We start from the raw sequence: 26,626 nt of genomic DNA on the forward strand, positions 1-26,626 counted from the left end.
TCAGGGATCCTCTTCCGGGGCAGCGGTCGTCCAGTCCCCCCCGCGTTTCCTCCGAGATGGCGAGCAGCAGCAGTGGTGGGGTTTCCGTGCCTGCGCTCTGGAGCGAAGTGAACCGTTATGGTCAGAACGGTGACTTCACGCGCGCTCTCAAGACCGTCAACAAGAGTGAGTATCAGGGCGGGGACTGGGGCCGGGCTGGGCCGGCGGATGGACCCAGTCCGTACGCGGCGCGCGTGACCGCCTCAGAGTAGACTTGGGGAGGGAAGATCCAAGCTCCTGCGCCTGGTTCCGAACGCCTGGAGAGCGTGGTGGGCGTGGGTCGAAGCCCCCTACCGCCCCAAGCTAGCTCTGCGCCTTGGGTTGTTTAGAGCCACGTATACTTTCCTCTTTATACCCCGGAGGAAGCGAGGGAGGGATTTAAAGAGACCTCTGTTGCCTACGCCTCATCCAGACTGTTCTTACTCGATTTCTCTATTTTCACGCCTTAAGTCGCAAATATTCCACATTGCCTCCTTTTCTCCTTCCGTTTAGCGGAATGATGGAGACTATTGCTGAGGGAGTTTGTTCTCTTGGGCCTGGGCAGTGGGGGAGGGGTGAAACTGTGACGCGTAATTCAGAAGCTGGTGCTGGCGAGGTGAAGAACGTACAGACCCGGGAGAGAGGGAAGGGCTGGATCTGTATGCCAGGCCTGCATTCCCAGATGTAATCTCTCCAATGTCATTGGACCAGAAAATGTGTGTGTGAAGCACTAACAACTGAAATCACGTTAGAGGAAAAAGCTTGACCTGTTTTTTACCCCGTAACTTGTAATTTCCAATAAACTACTTTGGTGTGAGGTTTACTGATTATATTCATTTATCCTTTACTACATAACTGCAATATGGCTATGCTTTTTAATGCTCTCTTTCGTGCTCAAGTCTTTACTGAAGATGCCACCTATGTTTGGTAGATTTGGAAATGCAATTACCAGTACAGGATTTGGCTATTTAAAGCAGTTATAACATAAAAGTCATGTCAGTAATATACAAAGCTGAATAAATAGTTTTCAACAAACTATAGTTGGGTTAATGTGAAAATAAGCGAGTGCGCTCACCATGCATTTTTGGTGATTTGAGGCATGAAGGAAAATAGATACTAATTAGAATTATTTGGTTCCTAAACTTGTTTTGAATTAAAGTTAGTGTTTGGCTAGGCCTGCAGCCATTACTACTCAGTGGCAATGTAGTAAGTTGCAGGATCTATTTCATCAGTATCTCTCAGTTTGTTCTCAAGTACAATATATGTTGTCTTCATTGTCAGAACGCCTGTAATTCTTAGAGTTGGGCTTCTGTAGTTGGCCAGGAGCAAGGGGAGTGATCCTGGTCATTTGACACTGAACAGCTGTTTAGCATTGAAACTTGGCTACCTGAGTCCTTCCTTGTACTTTTCTTTGGTCATTGTAGGTGAAAAGGGAAATTTTGAATGGTTTTCGGACCTATTGCCAGTGAGATAATTGTCTGTATACTTTGCAGCTTACAGACATTGCCGAAATATTCTCATTTCATCCTCTTGATAACCTTGTAAATAAAGTAGGTAATGCCTTCATACTCGTCTTGCAGATCAGAAAATTAAGATTTGCTGTAAGATGACTTACCTAAGACTTCAAGTCGTCTAATGACAACCTTGTATTCAAAACTAAATTTGTTTCCAAATTCTACCTGAACTTTACCCTGTGAAGTAATGAAATATGCAGGATGTAACATGCATCTCAAGCTGAAAAAACTGAAGAACACAGCTTCTTTCTTGCTTCTTTATTTCACTCTCCTTTTGGGGAACATGCATCTTGGGAATCTATCTCAGTGAAACTCTAACTTAATAAATTATAACTCTCCTTATTACCACTGGTTAGGTTAAAAATGAAGATCCACTTTTTTTTTTAATGGTTTGACAAATCATTCCTGCTGCAATGTAATTGGAAACTAGTTTCCTGAGACAAGGGGTGGGAAAATTTAGTAAAAATATGAAAAGGAAGTGGATTTAAAAAATGCTTTTGTAAAATCGTTCGGTAGTACTGCAGATCGACAAGGATGATGTTACCGCCCTGCACTGTAAAGTGGTATGCCTTATCCAGAACGGAAGCTTCAAGGAAGCCTTGAATGTCATCAATACTCACACCAAAGTGTTAGTCAAGTAAGTGATTCAACTCGTTGTTTGTGTAGTTATTAGAAGCACTTTTTCCATAACTATAATAACTTTTTCACCACTATTCAGTGATTTTTGACCTGTTTCCTTTTTTGTTTTTCTGTTGCTTCCCAGTAGTGTTTTTGAAACTGGTTGGAATAATAGTAACTTTGTTCTTTTCTACTTTAGGGGCCTTTTCTTTACCCCATCTTCCCTTTGAACCACTAAGAAGGAGGTAAATTATGGAGGGAGGTGGAGCATAAATGTAACAGGTGTTGTCAGAGGGCTATAGGGAGAACAATTTAACAGAAAGTGTGGTAGGCCAGTATAAATAGAGATCTGTTTTAGCATGACTTCTGTGCCTGCCTCCTTTGAGAATTATTTAGGTGAGGTTGATTTTAGGCCAAGATCTTTCACTGCCAGAGTTCTTTAGCAGTCTTGAAACTCGGTGTATTTTTGTTGTTGTTAATATTTTTCACTTATTTCATTTATCTTTTTTTTAAGATTTTATTTATTTTTAGAGAGAGGTGAAGGGAGGGAGAAAAAGAGGGAGAGAAACATAGATGTGTGAGAGATACATCTATAGGTTGCCTCTCGCACACCCCCAACTGGGGAGCTGGCCTGCAACCCAGGCGTGTGCCCTGACTGGGAATCCAACCAGCAAACCTTTCTGTTTGCAGGCTGGCACTCAATCCACTGAGCCACAACATCGAGGGCTATTTCATTTATCTGTTCATGAAATTTGAACTTGTATTCTAAATTGTTACTCTAATTTTGATTTCTTTTTTACAGTTATGTTTAAGCCCCAAAAGAAATGTGTATTAAAATGAAGTTTGCAGCATACTTATTCTTTAATGAAAGATTCTGGTTTGTAAAGTACAGAGCAGTATATAGTATACTTCCTTTGGTATAAGAAAAGGAAGGTATAAACATTTATGTGTGCATTTTACTATATGTGCAAAACAAACACTACCCAATGAAGCAGTGGAAGTAAAACCTCTTAGTGTATACCTTTTTGTTTTTTATTTGAGCCATAAACGTATCACAGATTGAAAATTTATTTTAAAAACTTTATTAAAAATAAAAAGGAAATAAAGAGAATGCTGCTTTCTACTAGTAAATATGTTTATGCTGAAATTCATCTTGAATTTTGACCATTTTGTGAGGTAAGGAAATTTTGAAATAATTTTTGTCAGGCAAGTAAATAAAGGATGTTGTCATTCACTTTGATAAATATTTTCCCTCATGGGTAATGATTGAAATTTCAAAATGAGCTTTAGGTGTCGCACTAATGTAGATAAAGGTTTCTGTCTATGTAAAGTGGTGTATATGTAGTTGTATGTTTACCAGTTGGATACAAATACTATGTTCTTTTAAGATATCTAGTTACTTTTTTTTTTTTTTTTTTTGCTGATCTTTTGCTTCTCGAACAAGTTAAAAGCATTATATGGCTTATTAGATTTATAGATTTAAGGAATTTCTGTAGTAATTTATTTAAAATGGTGTTCACATTATCTTTGTACCTAAGACAGTTATTTAGCTAATTCATGATTTCATTCTTAACCATTTGTTTCAAAAGGCCAATAATTCTCATGAGAATATCTGTGAAAGCAAGAGGCTAAGGACGTGGATATAATATTTTCTGCCACTAATGAGCTGTCTGGCTTCCAAACAAGTCACTAACCTTTGTCAGCTTCTTCATCTGTTATTAATGGAGATTAAATAACAATATATATCAAGTGCTTAGAGTTTCTGGCATATAGTGAGTGCTCTGCTGTGTGAGCTAATAATCAAATACTGTTTTTTTTTTCCTTTTTCAGTAACTCTCTTTCTTTTGAAAAGGCATATTGCGAGTATAGGCTGAACAGAATTGAGAATGCCTTGAAGACAATAGAAAGTGCCAACCAGCAGACAGACAAACTAAAGGAACTTTACGGACAAGTGGTAATTACTGCTTTTAAATACCTGTAGACAATCATCCTGAGTGAGTGTGACTCTACCTGTAGCAAAGAGTATGGATGAGGAACCTGATGCTCCACAAAACTTGCCACCAAACCAGTCTTTGAGATTTAAACATATTTTCTGTTCTTGATCTTCTTGCAAAAGCTGCAAGTATGGTAGTCTATGAACAAATGACTTCCTCGGGGTAATTTAAAATGATGAACTAGCCTATGAAAGTTGGAAAGGAGCTTATATACTTAAAGAGTTTTGAAATTGTATTAAATCTCATATAAAATCATGCTGATAATTTGGATGATTTCAGCTAGTTCATGAAATCCTTGAAAATATCTTATTCTAGAAGTGTTTTGAGACATATAATGAAGCCTAATGTAAAATAGAGCCACTAATGAGGAAAGGACACAAATATTGTTAGAACTAGCAAAACCCTCTTTAAGATTTTTAAAATGTCAAGACATTTAAAAAATCTTGTATTGACTAATGTTCCCAAGAAGTAGTGTTTAACAATGTAAATGAGTTGAAAAAAGATTTGGGCAAGTTCACAGATTATAGGTCTATAAAGAACTAAAAGTAAGCTGGGTAAGTTCAGGGTAAATTCTAGCATTTTGAGATTCACGAGGGGTACCAGTCCCGGTCACACATGGAGGACTAACTGACCCACAGTGATGGTTCTTACTGCCCTTTTGGAATCATGTTGTGCATACTTCATACTACCCTACACAATCGCTGGTTTCTGAAAAAGACAAAATGAAAATTAAATACAGCAAACTCCTGGAAGTATTAACTCGTTGCTCACTTCTAATTTTGTTCCTATTCACTGGAGTTTAGTAGTTGTTATGTGTTGTCGGATAGCTTTTTCATTGTAAGTCAGGTTTAGGTAACAGAGTGTTTTCTATTAGACAAAAGTTTTCTTTTACATCCCACTTAGGCATTCATCTAAACTCAAGAAGAGGTAAATACAATGACTTTTTAAACTGAATAATGCCTATAAATCTGCAATATAGTAGGTTCATCGCAAGTAACTTTTTGAAAGAATTAGTAGCATGCAGAACTAAATGAAAAATTATAAAGGAAAAATGGTTGATTGCCCATGTTATGCTGTATGTTTTCCCTCTTAGTGGTTCTAAAAAGGGTTTGTATAGTGTTAAGAGACAATGCTATATTTCTTCTCTCCCCTGACTTTTTTACTTGTCATTTGTCTCTTCAGTTATACCGGCTAGAACGCTATGATGAATGCTTAGCTGTGTATAGAGATCTTGTCCGAAACTCCCAAGATGATTATGAGGAGGAGAGAAAAACAAACTTTTCAGCAGTCGTTGCAGCTCAAAGCAATTGGGAAAAAGTGGCTCCAGTAAGCATCATTGAGTATCACATAGCCATGAAAGGATATTCCTGTTCAGAGTTTGACTAGTATTTTGTTCCATGACAGGAGAACTTGGGCCTCCAAGAAGGCACACATGAGCTGTGCTACAATGCTGCATGTGCACTGATAGGACAAGGCCAGCTGAGTCAGGCAATGAAAATCCTACAAAAAGCTGAAGGTTAGAAATTTACTGAAATTATATGTGATTGTAGTGTACATACAACTCTGCAAAGTATTTCCGAAGTCTGCATTTGACTTTCTGAAATTTTTAAGGGGAAATGATTAATTCAGTGGGAATCTCTCATAGTTAATCTAGCCTTTCTTTTGGAGTTTGTATGGTATCTGTCCTCCATTTCTGTCTAATTCATGAGTCATACTAGTTCATTTTCAACCACACAGGACTGTAAAAGTATAAATTTTGAGGAGTAGGTTTTTGGACAAGTTATAGTGCATGTTAAATTTAAATAGAGTTCATCAATGTTAAGCACTTGCATTAGTACATGGCATATCATATATGCATTCAGTAAATATTAGCTATATTTACTATACAAGTACTCAAGTATAGTAATAATGTGGTATACCTGTATGTATCCATGTGTGTGTGCACACACACTATATTTATACATTGATAACACTATTCAAGGACATTTTTACTCTTATTTAGTATGATTCCATATATTGGGTTGGCCAAAAAGTTCGTTTGATTTTTTTTTTTTTTTCTCTAAGATGGCTCTATAGCACTTAGTTGTCTTTAACTTGATTCAAAACAATTTTGTTAGATTGTATTGTGACAGCTGTCATATCAGTGTGTACCTAAAAAAACTTATCAACATTGGTGAATTTTTGTTTAGCCATTTTAATATTTAAGATGGAAGAAAATAAGCATCATTTTTGGCATATTATGCTTTATTATTTCAAGAAAGGTAAAAACAACTGAAATGCAAAAAAAAAAATATTTTGCACTGTGTGTGGAGAAGGTACTGTGACTGATCAAATATGTCAAAAGCAGTTTGTGAAGTTTCATGCAGGAGATTTCTTGATGGACGATGCAGACCAGTTGAAGTTGATAGCAATCAAAGTGAGGCATTATTTGAGAACAATCAACATTATGTTATGCGGGAGATAGCTGACATACTCAAAATATCCAAATCAATAAAGTTATTGGTGAAAATGAAAAATGTATCTTCTATTTTACGGAAGAAAACAGATGGACTTTTTGGCCAACCCAGTACAATATTTACATGTGTTGAAGCTTTTAGAAAAAATTATAGAAACATCTTGCATTTCTGTTCTGTTAGGCAGTTGGCTAAGTTTTACTATAATACCCAAATAGATTACCATGCTGTCATTGAAAATTATAACATTAACACTAAAAAGAAAGATGTACATCATAAAGATGTTCATAGTATATTAAATGGAGGAAGGTATTCTATATACTATTCAAATTTGAGTAGTTTTGAAAAGCATGTAGAATATCCCACTTTTCATTTTAAATACAGCTGTATATTTACGTTAACAAAAACAGTAACTGAAATGCTAATAGTTGTTATCTTTGGGTGGTAGGATTGTTTTTATTCTTATACTTTCCTAAAATTGACTTTTTGCAATCAACATTTATATTTTTAAATGCCCTTTAAAGATTTTTTTTAACATAGAGATTACAAATGTCAGAGAGCTAGAATAATCAGGGACTGATAATATTATCTAGTATAGTTAATGCTAATGATAAATCTAAAATTTACTGTTGTTAAAATTATCTTGAAATGTTGCTCTCTGGAATGGTGAGAGGAATGGAGTTACCCAACAATTGTTAATTTTAAAACCATTTTTTCCTATAGATCTTTGCCGCCATTCATTGTCAGAAGATTCTGTAAGTATTTTACTGCTGTTAAACCCAAATTCTACACTTCTGACTAGTACAAACTTGTAGGGGGTTTTATTATAGTTTTTATTGACTTTTTGAAATAGATGGTGATTCACTGAATAGGAATGATAGAAAAACCTCTTGATCACTTATTTGAAGGCATTGCTTAGGGTGAGAAATCATAATACAAAAGTTTTTATATACCTGATGCATTCTATTTTAAATTCATATAAATATAAAATCAGTTTTCTATTTTAGATATAGAGCTCAGGTCTTTTGAGTATGGGTCTGTTCGTAGGAATTCCATGCATATATCTTATATAATCCAGCATTTGCGATTTCATTTCCAGTTTTGTTTTTGTTTTTTTAAAGTGCAACACTATCCGAAAGATAGTTGTGGAGTAGTTTCATTATAGTCCTTTTAGATGTTAACTTTTTCATTCATCTCTTACAGTTTTCTGGTTCACACCTAATTAGTAATTTTCTTTAGTAACTCACCTTTATCAAATATTTCTGAGCATTTAACATAGTTTTCATTGAAATAAATCTCTTCACACTCATAGTGCTTCTCTTACTGTGATAATTAAGTTTTATCATTTGCTTATTGAATATAACTGGCATAGCGGAGTTGGAAGCAAACACATCTGACCCCTAGTCAGCATACATCCACCAGGTGAGAGCAGGAGAGCTGGGTGTGGCAAAAGAGAACAGCCCCCTAACCTTGAGCGTTCATTTTATGTGGGTACGTGGGCATCGGTCACCCTTTCCAGAGGAATGGAGAATATGGATTAATCTGGAGTGTCAGTTCAGACGGCTGCTTTAATTACAGAATTAGTTTCAGCTTTTGAAGTTCTTTTTGTGGTGATAATTAGGATTTTGTGAACTTCCCTCTTTTCGTGGCAATTCCTAAATTTTAACAAAATGAATCTAAGGGAAAATTCCTGAAGATACATACGTCTGTCTTAGGATTCTGTACCTTTTGAATGTTTGGGTTACTTGGTAAATATGTGGAGCAACTTAGAGAATTTACAGGAAAAAAAATGTTTCTTCTTCTGCTTAGGATGGGACTGAGGAAGACCCCCAGGCAGAACTGGCCATCATTCATGGGCAGATGGCCTATATTCTGCAGCTTCAGGGTCGTACAGAGGAGGCTTTGCAACTTTACAATCAGATAATAAAACTCAAGTGAGTTATTAAAATGAAGTATCTTTTATAGGGAAGGAGGTTTCTATTTAAAGAGTTGATCCTTTTTGACTTGCTTGTTGTTCACAGGCCGACAGATGTGGGATTGCTAGCTGTGATTGCAAATAACATCATTACCATTAATAAGGTATGAGTTACCCATGGCTTTCTTACACTTAATTTTTTGCTGACAGCATATTACCTGGCTTTGTTCTAGGATAAGTGGGGGTTTTATTTTTTGTTTTCCATAACAGAGTCCAAAATTGTAGCGGATCACATGTAATAAAACTTTTTTGTAGTTACAGATCCTGGACTTTAAAATCTTAGTTTTCTTAGTGTATAATAATATGGAGAATCTCTGTTTGTTAGAAAACTAAAATGTTTGGACTTTTAAACTTTGTATGTGCATGTGTTACATAATGTTTTCATCTAGTGACTCTCAAAGTTTTCTGTAGATAATTTTTTTCTTTCCAGTGGTTTTTATTTTGGAGGGGAGATGTGGGCAGGTTTCTGTTTCTCATGTTCAGATTTGAAATTCAGGTTAATAGGAAATAAAAGTAGCATTTGTGGGGTTTTTTTGATATGCCATGTAATTTTTTTCAAATGCCATCTTATTTTATTTTCACAATTATCTTTTTAGGTTGCAGTACTTATTTCCAACTTATAAGACTATACTCTGAGCCTGAAAGGAGTTAAGAAATTTGTATAAAGTCACAACTAGTAAGAGGTAGAACTTGGATTTAGATTCCAGTCTCTGACTCCAAGGCTTGCTCCTTCTCCTTCGTAGTACCTCTCTCCTCCTCTAGCAGAAATTCAGAGTCCCTGGAAGTGAGATAATGGCATTAAGGGAGGTATTGGTTACAGGATATTAAAGGCCACTGGCATGGTTTAGGTTTCCAAAAATTGATGCAGGCTTTTGAACTTTAGCAACAATATATACCTACCTACATTTGAATAATTTGAAATGCCATTGAGGACGAATTCTTTTTATCTGTTTTATAATTGTGAAGAGGAAAGTGTGCAAAATACTAAATACTCAATCTTAATGCAATTAATTATACATTGAACTTTCTTCAGTCAACAGGTATTTATTACCTATTGCACCCAGCGATAGGTAACAAATAGGTAATGATGAAACATGGTCTTAATCACAGTTTTTAAATCTCATTATGGTTTTGAAAAAAAATGTACACATTTAAATTCCTTGCCTTGTATTTTATAACTACAGTATTTGGTGAAAGAAAAGATCTCTGGGTTGGTGAATTTGAGCTTACCCTTGAAAGAGAGATACAGTTTGAAGGTTAAGTATCAGCCTAAGCAAATGAATTATGAAGAAATATTTATGGCCTGTAGGAGGCAGGAGATGAGAGAACAGAAGATAGGATATATACATGCTGACTAGTTAAAAAAAAATAGGTTAGATTGAATGATAGCAAAGTATGGGAGACCTTGAAAATTATAAATTTTTGAATAATAAACTACATGACAGCAAAGTTTAAGAGAAGTCTGGCAGTAGCTTGCACGATGAAATATTAAAATAGTGACATAGAAGTACCAACTAGAAATATGGGTTTTGAGGATTGACTTACATGAAAGCCTATTTCTTGCTGTACATTAAAATAATTTCACATTGGTTTGGAGCTTCACACTCAGAAAAAGCAAAATTTATTTTAAATTTCTTCCTTGCCTCCTTTTAGTCTTTAAACTGGTAGAAGACCTGCTTTGAAAAGCACAGTGGTATCAATAATCTGCAAAGCTAAAATACTATGCACATAGGAGACACACTGATGTTCAGTTTGTCCCCTTAGGGCGCAGTGTGATTTAATTCTCTTCCTTCTGTGAGAGATATGTGACTTTCTATAATTTTTAACAGGACTTTCTTTAGGCAGATAATACTGTGTTTGCCCCACACAGATTTCAGAAATTGAACTTCTTTGTACCTCTGCCTCGTTGGGCCTTAAAGAAAAAGAAAAAGAGCCCTAGCTGGTGTGGCTCAGTTGGTTAGAGCGTGGTCCTGTAATCAAAAGGTTGCAGGTTTGATTCCCAGTCAGGGCACGTACCTAGGTCATGGGTCCCATCCCCTGGTCTGGGGCACGTATGTGAGCAACCAGTTGATGTTTCTCTCTCTCATCAACGTTTCTCTCTTTCCCTTCCTTTCTCTGTAAAAGCAATTAAAAAATGTGTTTGGGTGAGGATAAATAATAATAATATTAATAATAAAAGGAAAGGAAAAACAGTAGCTATGTTACATTATTATTTTTTGCTAAAAAAATAATGTTGAAGAGGGATGTGAATATATTTCTGAATTTTAATGATTTACTTACATAATAGCAAGTATTTCAGAGAGGAGTGAGTTACTTTCCTCATTTGTCATCTAAATTCTAAAGGGCAATAATTTGTAGAACTTGCAAATTTTAATCTTTTAATCCTAATTTCCACTGTAAGATTTGTGCTCTCCCTGTGTACTTTTCGTCAGAAAGCTCAAAACAAGCATTTAATAGTGGAAAGATAAAAGAACACTAAGAGCCCAAGACAAATTTATATGCATCTTAGAGCATAGGCACCCCAACCAGGCAGATGTATTATCTTCCAAGCTCTCTTGTTTTTATATAAAATAAATGAAAGGAATAAGCATACAAGAACTGAAGTCTGAGATTGCTCTTAATGATGGGTGAACTTTTCTTTGTCAGGACCAAAATGTCTTTGACTCCAAGAAGAAGGTGAAATTAACCAATGCTGAAGGAGTAGAGTTTAAGCTTTCCAAAAAACAGCTGCAAGCCATAGAATTTAACAAAGCTTTACTCGCTATGTACACGAACCAGGTAGGTGACAGATCTCTGGTTCCTCTGGCTAGACCTTTTTAATTAGAGTATGGCACCTGAATCATTGCAGTCTATTTATATTTTGTCTTATGTCCATGTGTTCTTCAGAATGTCATATGTAATAAATTTTATTGGTTAAACAAGTAATTTCCCAATTCTGTGTAAAAGTGTGCTGTTGGTAGAAAACACTTCACATTTGTAAATGAGATAATCTCATTACATTAGTTCTAATTTCTCTGGATTAAAGTAAAATAATTATGCATAATATATTGTTGTAAATATTCAGGAGGTCAGTTCTAACCCTAATATGCATTAATTCTAAGTCAGTTATGATTTCATACTCTTCCAGAGCAGAGGTTTTCAGTGGGAGGGTGAGAGGCAGTAACATTTTTATTATTTAGAATGGAGTCAAGTTATTCTAAAATAGTTTACCAAGAAATATCTATACGTTTTGTTGTTTTGAAGCAAAGGCTGATACTTGATAGATTTTTTAAAACAAAATTCTGGGTTTTAAGCATCCAAATGGATGTTTATAACTCATCCTTTCCTAAATGCTTTTAGAACTCATAGTTTAAATTCAGCAAATGGAAATCTTTTTTTTAATAGGAAAAAATTAAGAATAGATACTATAAACCAATTCTCTTACCCTAGACAGATTTTTACTTACTATTTTGTTTCAGCTGATTTCCTTCCTCCTCCCTCCATCCTTTTTTCCTTTTTGGTCACTCACATTTAATTTCATTAACGAACCTATTTTTGTTGGGGGTGGGGGGAATACTGTCTTTTTAGGCAGAACAATGCCGAAAGATATCTGCCAGTTTACAGTCCCAAAGTCCTGAGCATCTCCTGCCTGTGTTAATCCAAGCTGCCCAGCTCTGTCGTGAAAAGCAGCACACAAAAGCGATAGAGCTCCTTCAGGTAAAGGAATTACTTGAATGTTTAATGAAGTGTCAAATAGTTTCAGCCTTGTTTCATTTTCATTATATATAAAAACTTATAAATTTCATGGACAAACTAATAGGAAATATACCATAGACAAATTCTAGAAGGTCACTTTAGTTAATTCTTGGGCTATAGCTTTGTTTTATATGAATTTGCATTAGTATGTGTTCGCTCCAAGCTCTAGAGTGCTTTTCATTTTGAGGTCTAATTAACTAGTCAAGGGTTTGTTTTATGCTTATAATACCAGAACATGCTTAACCCTTTTTTCAATAATGTATTCTCCAGTAAGTCCAGTCCAAACTCAAATAATTACAGAGCTGCTGACTTGGTTTGTATCAGCCTAAATCACCTATTAGATTATTTTTTAATTTCCTGGTGGTAGAGTACATTGGAAAGTTGGACAGGGTAAAATTAGGGCCATCCTGAGGGGCAGAGTTGCCTAACAGGGAAGGTCAATAAGGAGTTATCATTTATTTGAGTATCTTTTGGGAAAAAAAAAGTAGTAATCTTATTATTTCTTTTAGTGACTTTCTAGAAGCTTGACATTTATTGCACTTACTTTCAGAGCATAATTTTGAAGCACAGTGGGTGTTGGATAAAATTTTTCTAAAGTAAAACTTTGAACTAAGACCAAAAGTGTAATATTTCAAAACTGGATTTAAATTTTTATGTAGCTAATGTGGGTTTTATTGGAAACCCACATTTAGTGTGGGTTAATTGGAATGTGGACAGTTAATTGTATAAATAAAATGTGTGTGTTTTTTCCAATTAAAAAAATTTTAGGAATTTTCAGATCAGCATCCAGAAAATGCAGCTGAAATTAAGCTGACCATGGCACAGCTGAAAATTTCCCAAGGTATTGATGATTTCATCATGACTAATATATCATTTTAAAGGAAACATATGGTTGGAATGATTCTGAAGTAGTTGACCATGTGAGTTTTAAACTTTTGCATAATGGTGAGACCTCATTATTATTTCAAACACGAAGCTAGATGGTGTGAGTCCCAACAGACTTAGTAGTTAGTTGGCCTTTCCTTGGGTTATTACTGAATTGTTAGAATGATTCTCAGTCTGTGCCTTGAAAGTCTATAGAAGCAAAAGATTTCTGTTCTAAAAGAACATACTTAACTCAGATTTCCTGGGTTTGTCATGTGTAGAAATGCTTCTATCTGTCACTTAGTAGTATTTGCATGAAATAAGGGTTACTTTACCTCCTAGTTTTCAGAATTTCTTAACTTAGCTCTTTATCCTTTATTTATGCTTTACAACTCATATCTTTGGGGGAGAGGGGCAAGAAAATTTAATGAGAATTGATGTTTTTGGATATTACAGAAAACTGCTAGTGTTTTTGTCCACGATTTTGAACCAACCTTGAGTGATTATGTAGAGCTATGTTGACCATATTTGGTAGCCACTATGTACATGTAGCTATTTTAAGTTAAAATCAAATGAAATTTAAAATTCATTTAAATTTGGTTGTGCTGCCACATTTCAGAAGCTTTGTAGCCACATGTGGCTAGTTGGACAGAGTAAGATAGAGGATGTTTCCATCACCACAGAAAGTTCTGTCAGACAGCTCTGGTGTTGAGTATCATCCTCAGTGGGGATGATAATTGGTTTGGGGGTGTTCAAATGTTTGTATATTATGATGGCTAAAATGAAAATTTTATGGGTAGAGGGGAGAGGGAGTTGGCAATAAGGGAAAAAGTGTGTAAAAGGCTCCCTAGCGGGGCAGTAATGAAAGCAAGGTTGAGAAACACTGCTGGCCCCCGTGACCGTTTGTTTCTTTTTCCTTTTCCCACCTCTCTTTTTCTTGCTCTCTCCTTTATCTTTCCTCATTAGGTTTTCAGGGGTTTGTTGTTGTTGTTTTTTTTTAAGGACTATTTTTTCATAATAAAAATTACTGAGAGAGAGCCTGTCATGGTTTTTGTTTTGTTTTTAAAGACTTTGAAAGGTTTAGTTGTTTAGGTTTGCAGTGAGTAGAAAATTGGAATTCTAACACCATAAGAAAGTTTCCATTATACTTACCTGCGGTGACATATTTCAAGGCCTTTAGTGAAGGACTAAAGGACTCCCACCTTTAAGTTACAGTCTGAAAAGGAGAAATAGAACTCACAGACTGTGAGTTGGGAGATGACTTTTCTGGTCATTTGCCATTATCTTTCTTTGTGGGCATAAGCAAGGTATGCTGTTTCTTTAAGACTCAGTTTTCTTATCTGTAAAATGAATAGAGTACATCCTTTTTTTTTTTTTTTAATCCTCACCTGAGAATATACTTATTGATCCAGAGATAGAGGAAAAGGGAGAGAGAGAGAAACACCAGTCAGTTGCCTCTATACACTCCCTGACTGGGGGCTAAACCCACAACCCAGACATGTACCCTGGCTGGGAATCGAACTGATGACCTTTCAGTTTATAAGAAGATACTTCCAACACACTGAGCCACACCAGCCAGGGCTAAATAAGAGTACATTCTTCCCAAGATATACCATAGCTTACGTATTTAGAGATGTTATAATATGGTTTTGAATTTTCTTGTCTCTTTTTTATTTTCCATAATATGCTTTCTTCATTGTGATGGCTGATTTTGTCTTTAATTTCTTAAGGTAACGTTTCCAAAGCATGTCTAATCCTGAGAAGCATAGAGGAGTTAAAGCATAAACCAGGCATGGTGAGTTATAACTAAAATTTTGTAAGAGTGCAAAAGTAATGGAATTAATAGTCCATTGGTATGTTTGATGTTTATTTGTATTTACTAATTTATACCTTTGGCTGGGCAGGTGTCTGCATTAGTGACCATGTACAGCCATGAGGAAGATATTGATAGCGCCATTGAGGTCTTCACACAAGCTATCCAGTGGTATCAAAACCATCAGGTAAATAAATGGAGTAAAATGTTTTAAGGGCATGATTTTACATAAAAATAAAAAGCTGCACTTTTTGAACTCAGAATTTAGGAGAATTGAAACATTCCTACTTGCTGTTTAAAGGATGGAATTCTATTACTGTTATAGTCTATTTTTTTTTAAGTATGCCAGATCCAAACTGAGTTATTAGAAGTAAGAAATGGCTGCAAAATGGTAGGGAGGGGGAATTGCTCTGTTGTGTTTCTAAGCCTCTATCCTTTGTGGGTATGTGTTTTTGAGTGTGTAATCTCAAGAAATACGGGCAGCCCTGGCTGGTGTAGCTCAGTGCGTTGAGTGCAGGCTGCAAACTAAGGAGTTGCTGGTGTGATTCCCAGTCAGGGCACACGCCTGGGTTGCAGGCCAGGTCCCCAGCGGGGGCCACGTGAGAGGCAACCCCACATTGATGTTTCTCTCCCTCTCTTCCTCCCTCCCCTCTCTAAAAATAAATCTTTAAAAAAAAAAAAAAAAGAAATAAGAATAGTAGTGCATGATCGCATATAGGAGAACTCATCTCTAGTGGCCAGAGAGTCCACAGATAGTAGTAATTGGTAGAATAGTAGTACAGTTGACCCTTGACAACATGGGTTTGCACTGCACAGGTTCATTTGTATGCGGATTTTTAAAAAGTAAGTACAATAAATGTATTTTCTTTATGATTGTCTTAATAACATTTTCTTTTCTCCAGCTTTATTGTAAGAATACAGTACATAATATATATAACATACAAAATATGTACTAATAGACTATGTTATCGGCAAGGCTTCTGGTCAGCAGTAAGCTTTAGTAGTTTAGTTTTTAGGGTGTCAGAAGTTATACTAAGATTTTCAACTATGCAGGGGTCAATGCTCCTAATTCCCGTGTTGTTCAAGGGTCAACTCTACCTGGAGTAAGTGTCCACCATGCCTCCATCTAATAGGAACATTTTTATTTTTTCCAGTATGGCTCTCTGCAAAGGCAACACTCAGCCTAGGTGGCATTTATACTGTTAGCACTGTTTTTTTGTATTTTTTAAAGATTATTTTTATTTATTTTTAGAGAGAGAGGAAGGGAGGGAGAAAGAGAGATAAACATCAGTATGAGAGAAAAATTGGTCAATTGCCACTTGTGTACACCCCGACTGGGGATCAAACCTGCAACCCAGGCATGTTCCCAGACCAGGAATTGGACTGGCAACCTTTTGGTTTGCAGGATGATGCCCAACCAACTGAGCCACACTGGTCAGGACTACTGTTAGCACTGTTAGCGGTAGAAAGATATCAGAGTTCTGGAAACTATCAAGTTAATGTTTGAGAGCTACAGTCACATATATTTGATTATGGGATTATTTCTAATTTTGGACAATCTAAATGGAGATGGATGGTTTTCCTAATTCGTAAACTAGTCATCACTTGTACTGATTTGTCTACCCACCTTCCGTTTGTGCGTGCAAACTTGTTTATGATTTTTCATGCATTCTGTAAAAATTGAGATGAGGAATTTAATGTTTAGATCCATTTTAAAGGTCTAATGAATATATAACTTCATTGACTTGCTAGATGTTTAGCTTAAAACTTTTTTTCCTCTTTTTATTCAAACCATAGCCCAAATCTCCTGCTCATTTGTCCTTGATAAGAGAAGCTGCAAACTTCAAACTCAAATATGGGCGGAAGAAGGAGGCAATCAGTGACCTAGAACAGCTATGGAAGTAAGCTCTGAAAGGTGGAGATGTAGAAATCCAAATTTTATGGCTGTTATTTGAGATGAGGGAATTATTTTGCTTGTTTATTTTATTTTCTACAGTTTTATAAATTGTTGAGTAATTTTCTTATTTCTCCTTTTAGACAGAATCCAAAAGATATTCACACCCTGGCGCAGCTTATTTCTGCTTACTCACTTGTAGATCCTGAGAAAGCAAAAGCGTATCCTTTTGGTTGGTCTAAGGAGTCTACTAGATCTTTTCCAGTACATGTTTGACTAGGACTTTTTTTTTTTTTTTTTGTAAATTTCAGCAAACAAAACCCTCCTTCTAATTAGTAAAAGCAAAAATGAGAATTTATTGATTGATGTGACTGAAAAATACAGTGAAAGATCCAGTTTTGGGTACAGCTTGATCACAAGCAAAAGTGAAGTCAATTAACATACAGCTTATATTTCCCCAGGTTCAAGTCTAATAGCAAAAAAAAATGACATTTTATTTGGATAGTAATACCTGATTCTGAAATGTCATTCTGATTGACTGTCTTGGGTCACATGCTCATTTTAAACAGCGGAATTGGTGTCCTGATTGGCTGAGTTTGCATCATATGTGCTACTCCAGTATGGGTATGTTCCCCAAACTGACAGGCTAAGCAGCCACAAGTCAAAAGCTTTGCAATGAGTAAGTCTATGTTTTATACACTTGATAGCTGTTTTGGAATGGAGTTTTTATTAAGCCACCACCTACAAATATGTCACTGAGTTAAGGAATAGATGATTAGGTTATGGCTCCTTTCTCAGGTTTTCCTTTCACAATATATGATATATAATTGACATTGTAACCTGATTTGTTGCTCTATAGAAGATGTAAGAACTTGTTTTTGCTTTTGACAAAAGGCATCAAAAAAGACAATGTGCTTCTTTATTGGCGTAGATACGTTGTTAGACACAATATATATTGTGCTCCTGAACTCCTGTTCTATCCCAGTCTTAGTAAACACTTGCCCTCGTCAGATAGCATGTCTCTAAAAGTAGATGTCGAAGCTCTTGAAAATTCTCCTGGTGCTACGTACGTTCGGAAGAAGGGTGGGAAAGTTGCTGGAGATAATCAACCAAAGGAGCAAGGGTAATGTTTTTCATTGTAACATTCACTAATCCCCTTTTAAATTATGTAAGAAATAAAAATAGATTCTTGTAAAAATTCCATGTGAACAAGGTTTAAGTCCCCTTTGTTTCTTTTTCCTTCTTTTTTTGCTGTGCATAACTCTTAGACCTCATTCCCCCCTCCACCCCCACCCCCCACCACTGGCCCAGAATTAACTGGTGGTATTAATTTAGTGTATATCCTTCCAGATCTTTTTCTTTGTATTTAGACAATGATGATGTAGAATAGTTTCCTTAGATTGGATTATTGTTGTTTTTTATAGAAGTGGAATTCTATTACACTTACTCTTTTCTAACTTGCTTTCTTTCATTTAATAAGTCGTGGAGATTTTCCATGTTCTAAAGGTAGACACATGCATTCTCATGTGTGGGCTGGATATGCCCTACTTTATTAACCTGCAAGTTACTGATACACACTTATTATATCATTTAGTGATTCTAAACCAGAGTTCTGATAAGCTATATTTTGCTAATTTGGAGGAAATGTTAGCTGACTTCATTAATTTACATGAGGTCAAATTCCATTTCTTTCCTTGTTCTACATTGCCATCTCAGAAACAGCAGATGCCTATGGTAAATGTTGAAGATTGTATTTTTGACTCAGGATGAATAGAGAATAGAAGAGATAGAACACTTTATCAGTTTTGTGGCTTTCTTAGTTTTTCACTATTTTCTCCTCTTTGAATACTTTGGAAATCTAAATTTTTTTTCTAATTTTGAAACAATATCAGCACCAATTACATGATTGACTTCATTATGAATTCTGGGTTTGGTAACAAAAGATACTATTATCCTTATAATAGAATTTAAAAACCTTAAATCAGGAATTGGAGTCTCAGAGATATGACATTTTTCCATTTTCTCATATGATTCTTATTCCAAGCTTTATAAAGAATTCCAGCATGAAATAAATCCAAACCAGATCTTAAGGGAATTTTCAAATAATGCCTATTTAAATATTTTCAGTATTTTCCCCCTCTTCCAAACAGGGTTGGGTAATAACTAGTAAGACCATATAGTTATAGTTCATTTCCAATCCTATACAATTACTGAGAGGTACATTGACTTTTAGGCTTTTAAATTTCAGCACAATATTTTCATTAGGCATTATTAATATCTTTCATTTTACCCTAACTTTTGGATACAAAGATTTAGCTGCTTTTCAAGATCCATTGTATTGTTGACAAAATGGTCAACAATAAGTCATGGTCCTTGCCCTCAACAGAACTTAAGTCTAGCAGAAGGAAATACACCTTTGCAGTAACTGCAATAAAGATTGCACGTGCTGTGACTGAGCAGGACATTGGGGAGTACACTAGAGGGGACAGTTCTTCCTGGTGACACTGAGAGGTTAGGAAACATTTCATGGAGGAGGTGATTGGGTTGACTCTTGAAGAAGATGAGGAGAATGAGATAGCAAAGTGTGAGCAAAGGTAAAGAAGAAATGGCAGAGAACCTTCAGGAAATTGCAGGTATAGCTGTAGAGTATGGTCTGTAGGGAGACAATGCATAGTCCGGGTGAAAGATGAAGCTTTAAAGTAAGACACTGTATGTTTCATTTCTTATTCTTTAGGGTACCCTGAAAGAACTTTCACAATTGAATAACTTAGTAGAATGAATTTTTGGCAGAAATTCTTGCTGTCTCATCTTTTTAGTTCACTATTTTATAATGTCCATAGAATTATACTACATGAGTATGTACAGAGATTTTTTTTTTATATCTTCCTCTTTTCACTATAGCTGACAGAGTACTTAATAATTATTTTGAAGTGTTTTCTTTACTTCTTATACTGTTTTTAGTGTCCTTTCAGGGGGTGAGTCAGTATACTTAATAAAGATTTTACTAAAAATTTTAAGATAAATTCACAAGGTTCAAAACATGAAAAAAATAGCAGAATGAAATGTCTTCCCACTGCTCTCTGCCCTCCTCCCTCCCAAGGCCAAGTATATGGAGCTTGATTAAATTTAACCTAAATAAATACACCAACTGGTCTCTTAGGTTTGGTGAGAGCACACTCAGCAAATCTTGAACACCTTTATGATAATTACTCAGCTCGTTCTTTTGCACACATTTAATACTCTGTTTTATCATGTTGATGGTAATGATTTTTCTCCTCTTTGTAGACAGGGAGATTTGAAAAAGAAGAAGAAAAAAAAGAAGGGTAAGGCTTTTTTTTAATTAATCTTTAGATTTCTTTCTGTAAAATAAAACTTTGAATTTAGCCTTATAAAAAAATCTTCAAACAAATATATTGTCCTCTTTTTGTGTCTTTGAACACTTGAGTTTTGTCTTGACCATTAGTGCCAACAGTTACAATTTTATTACATTACAGAGTACACCTCTGGAGCTTGCATACATTCGTATTGTTGCTCTAGTAACATTGCTCTTTTACTGTGACTATGAACAGGTTACTTACATACCTGCCTGAGCTTTTCATCTTTAAAATGGAATATGATGGTATGTACCTCCTAGGATTAAATAAGATACTACATGTAAAGCTCTTACATGTAAAGATACTACATGCCTGGCTACAGTGAGCCCTGATACATTAGGGTGCTTTTGACCTCAAGTACCATAGAACTTCATCAAAGCAGTTTAAGAAAATTCAGTTTATGAAACTGGCATTGAAATTAGCATCAAAGTTGGTTGAGCCAGTAGTTGTATCTCTTTGTTCTGCTGTACACAAAACTGAATCACACTAGTGTCTTAGGAGGTTTGTTGGAAATAGGGCCACATACTTGTCATTTATATCCAATAGGACAAAGAGGACCCCTCTACATTTGTCAGTCTTTCGCATTAATCTGATTGGCCCACATAGGTCAGTGTCCAGCCCTGAATCATTAGCCAGGAAAACGCCATGCATCGATTGGCTTAGTCTGTCCTCATCTATGGCAGGAGTAGGTGGAATTACCAGGCTTGGCTTCACCTAGTCAGAGGTTATCTCTAGGTCTTTGGGAAATCTGTGGTCCAATTCAGGTTGCTTCTTGATTTTGCCCACTGCCATCTATCTTAGGATTCAGTTTTCCCAAATCTGTAAGTTAATTACTACTCCTCCATCTGTTTTCCAGCTCCCAAAATTATATTAATATCTTTTCTCCTATTCTTCTAATGTGTTTATTATCCTTTTAGTGGAGTTTTGGACAGTGCAGAAGCTAATCTTTGTGTTTAATCCACTATGTTTAATTAGAAATTTTATTAGCTCTCACTTTTGTCACAGTGCTTGTAAATTGGTAACAACTCAAGTATATGTTTTGTGTTGTTTTATGTATTAGTAACACTTTAAGGGAACAAGTGATAACTGTAGGTAGCAGTAACCTGTGGTTTCACTTTTTTCTTTATTTTGTGGTTTCCAAATGAGCATATTTTAAAACTTAACAAGTGATATATGCTTATTCTGAAAACAAAGTAAAATAAAATAATAATAAACAAAAGTAATAGACTTATATTATTATAAAATGGCATGAGTAAAAATTCCCTACTCCAAATTCATGCTCCCAGAGATAGTTACGTAACTTTTTGTATATAAAACACACATATATACATGTACATGATCAGTCACTAAAAGTTTTCACTAATATGAACATATCAGGATAATTTTTTAATCTTCAATTTCAGACTGTCCTGTGCATTTTTCCAAGTTATTAAATATAGATGTACTTCTCTTTTTAACTCATTGTATAGCTTGCTATAGTAGGGATATACTGTAATTTATTTAATCATTCTTTTGTTGATGGTCATTAAGTTAGTTTGCTATTTTAAAGACTATCACAGAGAATATTCTTACACACATAACTTTAAGGCTTATGGATTTCTGCAAGACAAATTTCTAGAAGTACAAACTGTGACTGGCACTGCCAATTACATTGCTCTCAGCGAAAGCTATTCCAGTAAACCTTTCTGCTGGTGGTTTTTGAGTGTTTCCCATTGTCTCACTAACACTAGGTATTAGCACTGCTTTTAATATTTGTTAGTTTGATAGAAGTTTATACCCTTTTCATTTTTATTTAGTGAAGTTGACCATCTTTTCACATAATTAATGACTTTTATTTCTCTTGGCTTACCCTAATTACAGCTGTGCCCATTTTTCTTTGTGTGATTTACCTCTTGATTACCAAGAACTTATTCTATATTAAGAATATTAATCCACTCTTTTATATAATGCACATTTTTTTGTTTTATTATTTCTCTTAAAAGTGTATCTTTTACCAATGAGATTTAACATTTTTATGTAAATACATCTGTGAAATCTTTTCCTTTATGGCTTCTGAATATTGTGTCATGCTTAGAATTAAGGCCTTTTCTCTTGCTAGATTATACAAATAAACCTTTCTCAGATAAACTTATTTTAGTTTTAATGTTATTTATTCTCAGACTTGGACATACTGTTTAAAAAACTACCTTGAAAACATTTTGGACAGATGTCTCATTTCTTCATCAATTAATTGTTACACAGGAAAACTGCCTAAGAATTATGACCCAAAAGTGACCCCAGATCCGGAAAGATGGCTACCAATGCGTGAACGGTCTTACTACCGGGGAAGAAAGAAGGGTAAAAAGAAGGATCAGATTGGAAAGGGGACCCAGGGAGCAACTGCAGGAACTTCATCGGAACTGTGAGTCATTGCTTCCCATGGTCACTCAGAGCGTAGGTTGGATCTTTCTGATATGGACTCAGGGTCATTAGTGAGACTCTTTTCAGTGTATTTTAAGTGTGGCAAATACAATCACATATGTTTGATGTTGTGCAGTATGCTGTTATAAAGGAAAGAAAGTGTGGTATTTCTGGTTTGATTGTATTGTAAGTACTTGAATTGTAGGATTATATATAAATAATAGGATTTCAGTACCTTCAAAAGGAAACTAAATACACTGAGTTATTCAATGAATTAAATATCTAGATAAACAAAGATATAAGTAAATACTGTGACTAGAAAGAAGTATTACAATGTTACTAATTAAGTAATTTGTACATGGTAGAATTATAAGTCATGAAAAATTTTTTTCTTTATTTTCTAAGCTTTCTAAGACTTGGCATGTACCATATATTACTTATCTTTTAATTATAAAGCAGTAAAAATTTTGTTCAAAAGTAAAATCGATAGGGATTGGGGTACCCACCTTAAAATAAATAGAATGTGTGTTGGGGATTGTTAAGGGTTGAAATGAAATCCTTATGTGTACGTTTCTGTAGTCTTTTTCTTTGTTGAATATATGAATGACCAACAGTTTCCTGATCTGACGATTTCAGGGATGCCAGTAAAACTGTGAGCAGCCCACCCACCTCCCCAAGACCTGGCAGTGCAGCAACAGCATCTACATCTACAAGTAATATCATACCCCCAAGACACCAGAAACCTGCAGGGGCTCCAGCAACAAAAAAGAAACAACAACAGAAAAAGAAGAAAGGTGGAAAAGGTGGCTGGTGATTAGGACCTTCTTGTTGCAGGCTATTTTTAAACTAGTCTTAGTGACACTAGGAACATAATAAAGATAACACAGTGAGAAGCACAGAGCTGCTCCCTCTCTCATCCTCACATTTCCATAAAATTATTTTCTTATGCATCAAAAAGGAAAATATCTTTCTCAAACTGCATAGTCAGACTTGGCCTACTTGTACCACCTTGCTTCACACAGATGATGAGGACTCAAAATACCTGGGCATTTACCCACCGTAATATCTGTTTCTTTATGTGCTGTTCTGGTGGTGGTTTTCTCAGTTTGACAGACAAGACATGTTATTTAAGGTTTCCTAGGATATAAACAGAAATTACTTCTGCGTTTTGTTTAACTAGAGTCTCAAGATACTTGTTCTATCAAGTCCCACTTTAAATTACGTCTTAGGAGGTTTTGGAAGACAAAGTAGAATCTACTGAGCATTCCAAATATCTGCCTAGAAATACTGTGTGATAAAAATGGACCTTGTTAATAACACTGGTGTTTTTCATTACATGAGTGGCCACAGGAAAACTAAATGTCTTCATTAATTTTTACCACAAATTCTCTGTCATGGGATACTAAACACACACACACGTGTGTGTGTGTGTGTATAGTAATGAAAAGTGTGTATATACATATATCCACATACGTATAAATATATGTAAATTAGGACTCTGATGCCTTCGTATCATTTTCAGATTATGATAGCGTTATGCTGATTTAGTACCATAAAGAACTCAAGGAAAATACATCAATGTTGTCAGAGGTTGACTCTTAGACCCAGTGTCCTGAGGTCAGGTGGGTGTAGACTGTCTCAATCAGATTTAATGGACCCTATCAAGAGCATGAGCGTTGACTTCCTACGTAGAGGGGAAATCAGTACCAGAGTTCAGTAGCAGGCAGTATTAAAACCTCACAGTCCTGATTAGCTCAGTTAATAAATACTCAGATGGCTCCTCTTTCTAGTTAGGGTTATGACTATTCATTGCCCATCCCAAAGTAATGGAGTATTTGCAGTCCGTCTGTGTTGTCAGTGTTGCTCTGGGCTTTCCTGGCTTCCACGCCACTTTCCCAATGAACAGTGATAAGACAGGCACACTGGGATGCCCACCCTGGTGAGTATTCATTTTATGGTGCCCAAGATAACACTGAATTTAGACCTGAGTTATTTCCTTTGGATCATACTACTCTGTCCTTCTCAATAAAGTGCTGCTGTGTTTGACTCTGAACATACCTACTGAAACTTCTTCAAAGAGTTTGTGAAAGGCTTTCCTCCTTTACAAGGGTAAGGAATGTGGCGCTGCCCTTCTGTTTGACATAGTCAGAATCTGCAGCGGCCTCTAACAAGAGACCCTCATACATGAATGATTTATATGGCATAACTTTTTTGAGCTCTGAGAATAGTCTCTGGTAAAATTGACAGATACTCATTTCTCCTGAATAAATACCCCATTACAAGAATAACTGTTAGTAAATTTGTTATTTAGGATTACATTGGGTTTCTGTGGTGAAAGATAATTATTTTTAGGTTTCACTAAGCTACAGAATTTTGGTGAAAATTATTATTGAAAATTTTGACACAAGACACAAAGTGAAATTTACAGTTTTCTAGTCATTATAATTGCCAGTCATTGTTAATTACCAGTCATCACTAAGCAACTGAAACCTCAGTTCACATAAGTTATTGTCAAATGAAGTGTAAACATTACGTTAACTTTCTAGTAACTAATTTTTCTTTAGGATGGGTCTTTAACCAGTGACATATACACTTTGTATATATGTTTGTGTCTACATTTATACAACAGCATGGATACATTCATTCACTGTGGCACATTTGAAAATAAAATATTCTAGCAGAGTGTGGATTAAGATGTTTTGGGTGTTGACATATTATGGGGAATTCCTGTTTAATGTATCAGAGTTTTTTAAACGTAAGTATCTAAAATTATCTTCAGCCCCTCCCATTAAAGCCACAAAACTAATCTAATGGATTGAGAGAGCCTGGTTTTAACATCACCGAAAACTCATCGTGTTGATGCTTGTATATAAATAAATTGAGGAGTAAACATTTTATTAAGTTATGAAGCATAACATTTTCAAGACTCTTGGGAATGCTAACTTTAAAAACAGTTGCATCACTCAATCCTTCTGGAATCCTGGTTCTTCACAAGCCTATTTGAAACAGATCTGATGAAGAAAAGTCAGTTTATTGCAGTAAGATAATTTTGTTTGTGAAATATACTAGGGTACAATTTAACAAAATAAAAAAGCCATCCATATACTTACTAGTTAAAGCAATATTACATAACCTTTGAAAAGCCCTGTGGGTTTCCTGATTTGTGTATTAGGTCATTGGGAGTAACAATTGATTTTTCTTTAGTTTTTTTAATACCTTGCATTACTAGTAGCCGTGATGCTGGCAGAGTACTAATTTAATTGAGAAATTTTAAAAAATATTTTATTTTTAGAGGGAGAGAGGCAGAGAAACATGGGTCTGTGGTTATCTCTTGTGCACCCCTGCATGGGGACCTGGCCTGCAACCTAGACATGTGCCCTGACTGGGAATGGAACCAGCGACTAACTGGGAAATTTTTAAAGCGAATTATAAGAATTTAAAAATAAGAGAACCATTCTCCTTCTTCTATTGTTTTCTCCTAAACAGCCTGGGCAGCCGGGAGACACTACTAGCTTGACATTGGCTGGCGGGCAGGGAGGTACCCAACTTCACTTTCAGGGTCTGTGATTACCAACGGGAAAGAGGGGGACAGGGGTCCTTTGGGGATGCCCAGTATTCTGACCCCAGTATTCTCCTAGTGGGAGACCCGTGAGCTTGGGCGGGCGTGGGCGTGATTCGGGAGAGGTGAGAAGTCTTGGGTGGAAGTCCTTTCTGAGATACCCGGCTTAGCACACGGAAATCGCACTGCACTACCGTCTTCCCTAAGTGGCACCTGGGGACACTTTCCTGCACTGATGATGTGCCACTCTGGGCTTTCAGGTTCCCTTTGGCTGGGCTCGACCCTTCGTCTAGCACCCCTGCCTAACCCTCGTCAATCCGCCTTCCGCCATCAGGTTTGGCGAATGTGCAGCTCGCAGCCCCGGGAGAGCTAGCAAGAGATGCCCGGTGGCAGCCTACACGCCCTAGGACTGGCC

The 26,626-nt window shown here is 35.9% G+C and overlaps 1 protein-coding gene across 1 annotated transcript; it reads left to right on the forward strand.

The window, feature by feature from the left end:
- The first annotated feature begins 6 nt into the window (after positions 1 to 6).
- Positions 7 to 25,341, forward strand: SRP72 (signal recognition particle 72). Its single transcript, XM_024579841.3, has 19 exons — positions 7 to 165; positions 2,049 to 2,169; positions 3,981 to 4,104; positions 5,327 to 5,470; positions 5,549 to 5,660; positions 7,321 to 7,352; positions 8,407 to 8,531; positions 8,619 to 8,676; positions 11,219 to 11,350; positions 12,140 to 12,268; positions 13,076 to 13,148; positions 14,902 to 14,966; positions 15,076 to 15,171; positions 16,782 to 16,885; positions 17,022 to 17,099; positions 17,864 to 18,001; positions 20,164 to 20,201; positions 22,494 to 22,653; positions 23,289 to 25,341. The coding sequence occupies exons 1-19, from the start codon at positions 57 to 59 to the stop codon at positions 23,464 to 23,466; spliced, it is 2,016 nt and encodes a 671-aa protein (XP_024435609.1). The 5' UTR covers positions 7 to 56; the 3' UTR covers positions 23,467 to 25,341.
- Positions 25,342 to 26,626: the final 1,285 nt, after the last annotated feature.

This window comes from Desmodus rotundus, chromosome 4 (genome assembly GCF_022682495.2).
Source record: "Desmodus rotundus isolate HL8 chromosome 4, HLdesRot8A.1, whole genome shotgun sequence".
NCBI lineage: Eukaryota > Metazoa > Chordata > Mammalia > Chiroptera > Phyllostomidae > Desmodus > Desmodus rotundus.

Coding starts and splice junctions, on each gene's coding strand:
- SRP72 (XM_024579841.3), top strand. CDS start 57: ATGGCGAGCAGCAGCAGTGGTGGGGTTTCCGTGCCTGCGCTCTGGAGC. Junction 12,269..13,075: donor AAGCGATAGAGCTCCTTCAG/GTAAAGGAATTA, acceptor AAAAAATTTTAG/GAATTTTCAGATCAGCATCC. Junction 18,002..20,163: donor AATCAACCAAAGGAGCAAGG/GTAATGTTTTTC, acceptor TCCTCTTTGTAG/ACAGGGAGATTTGAAAAAGA.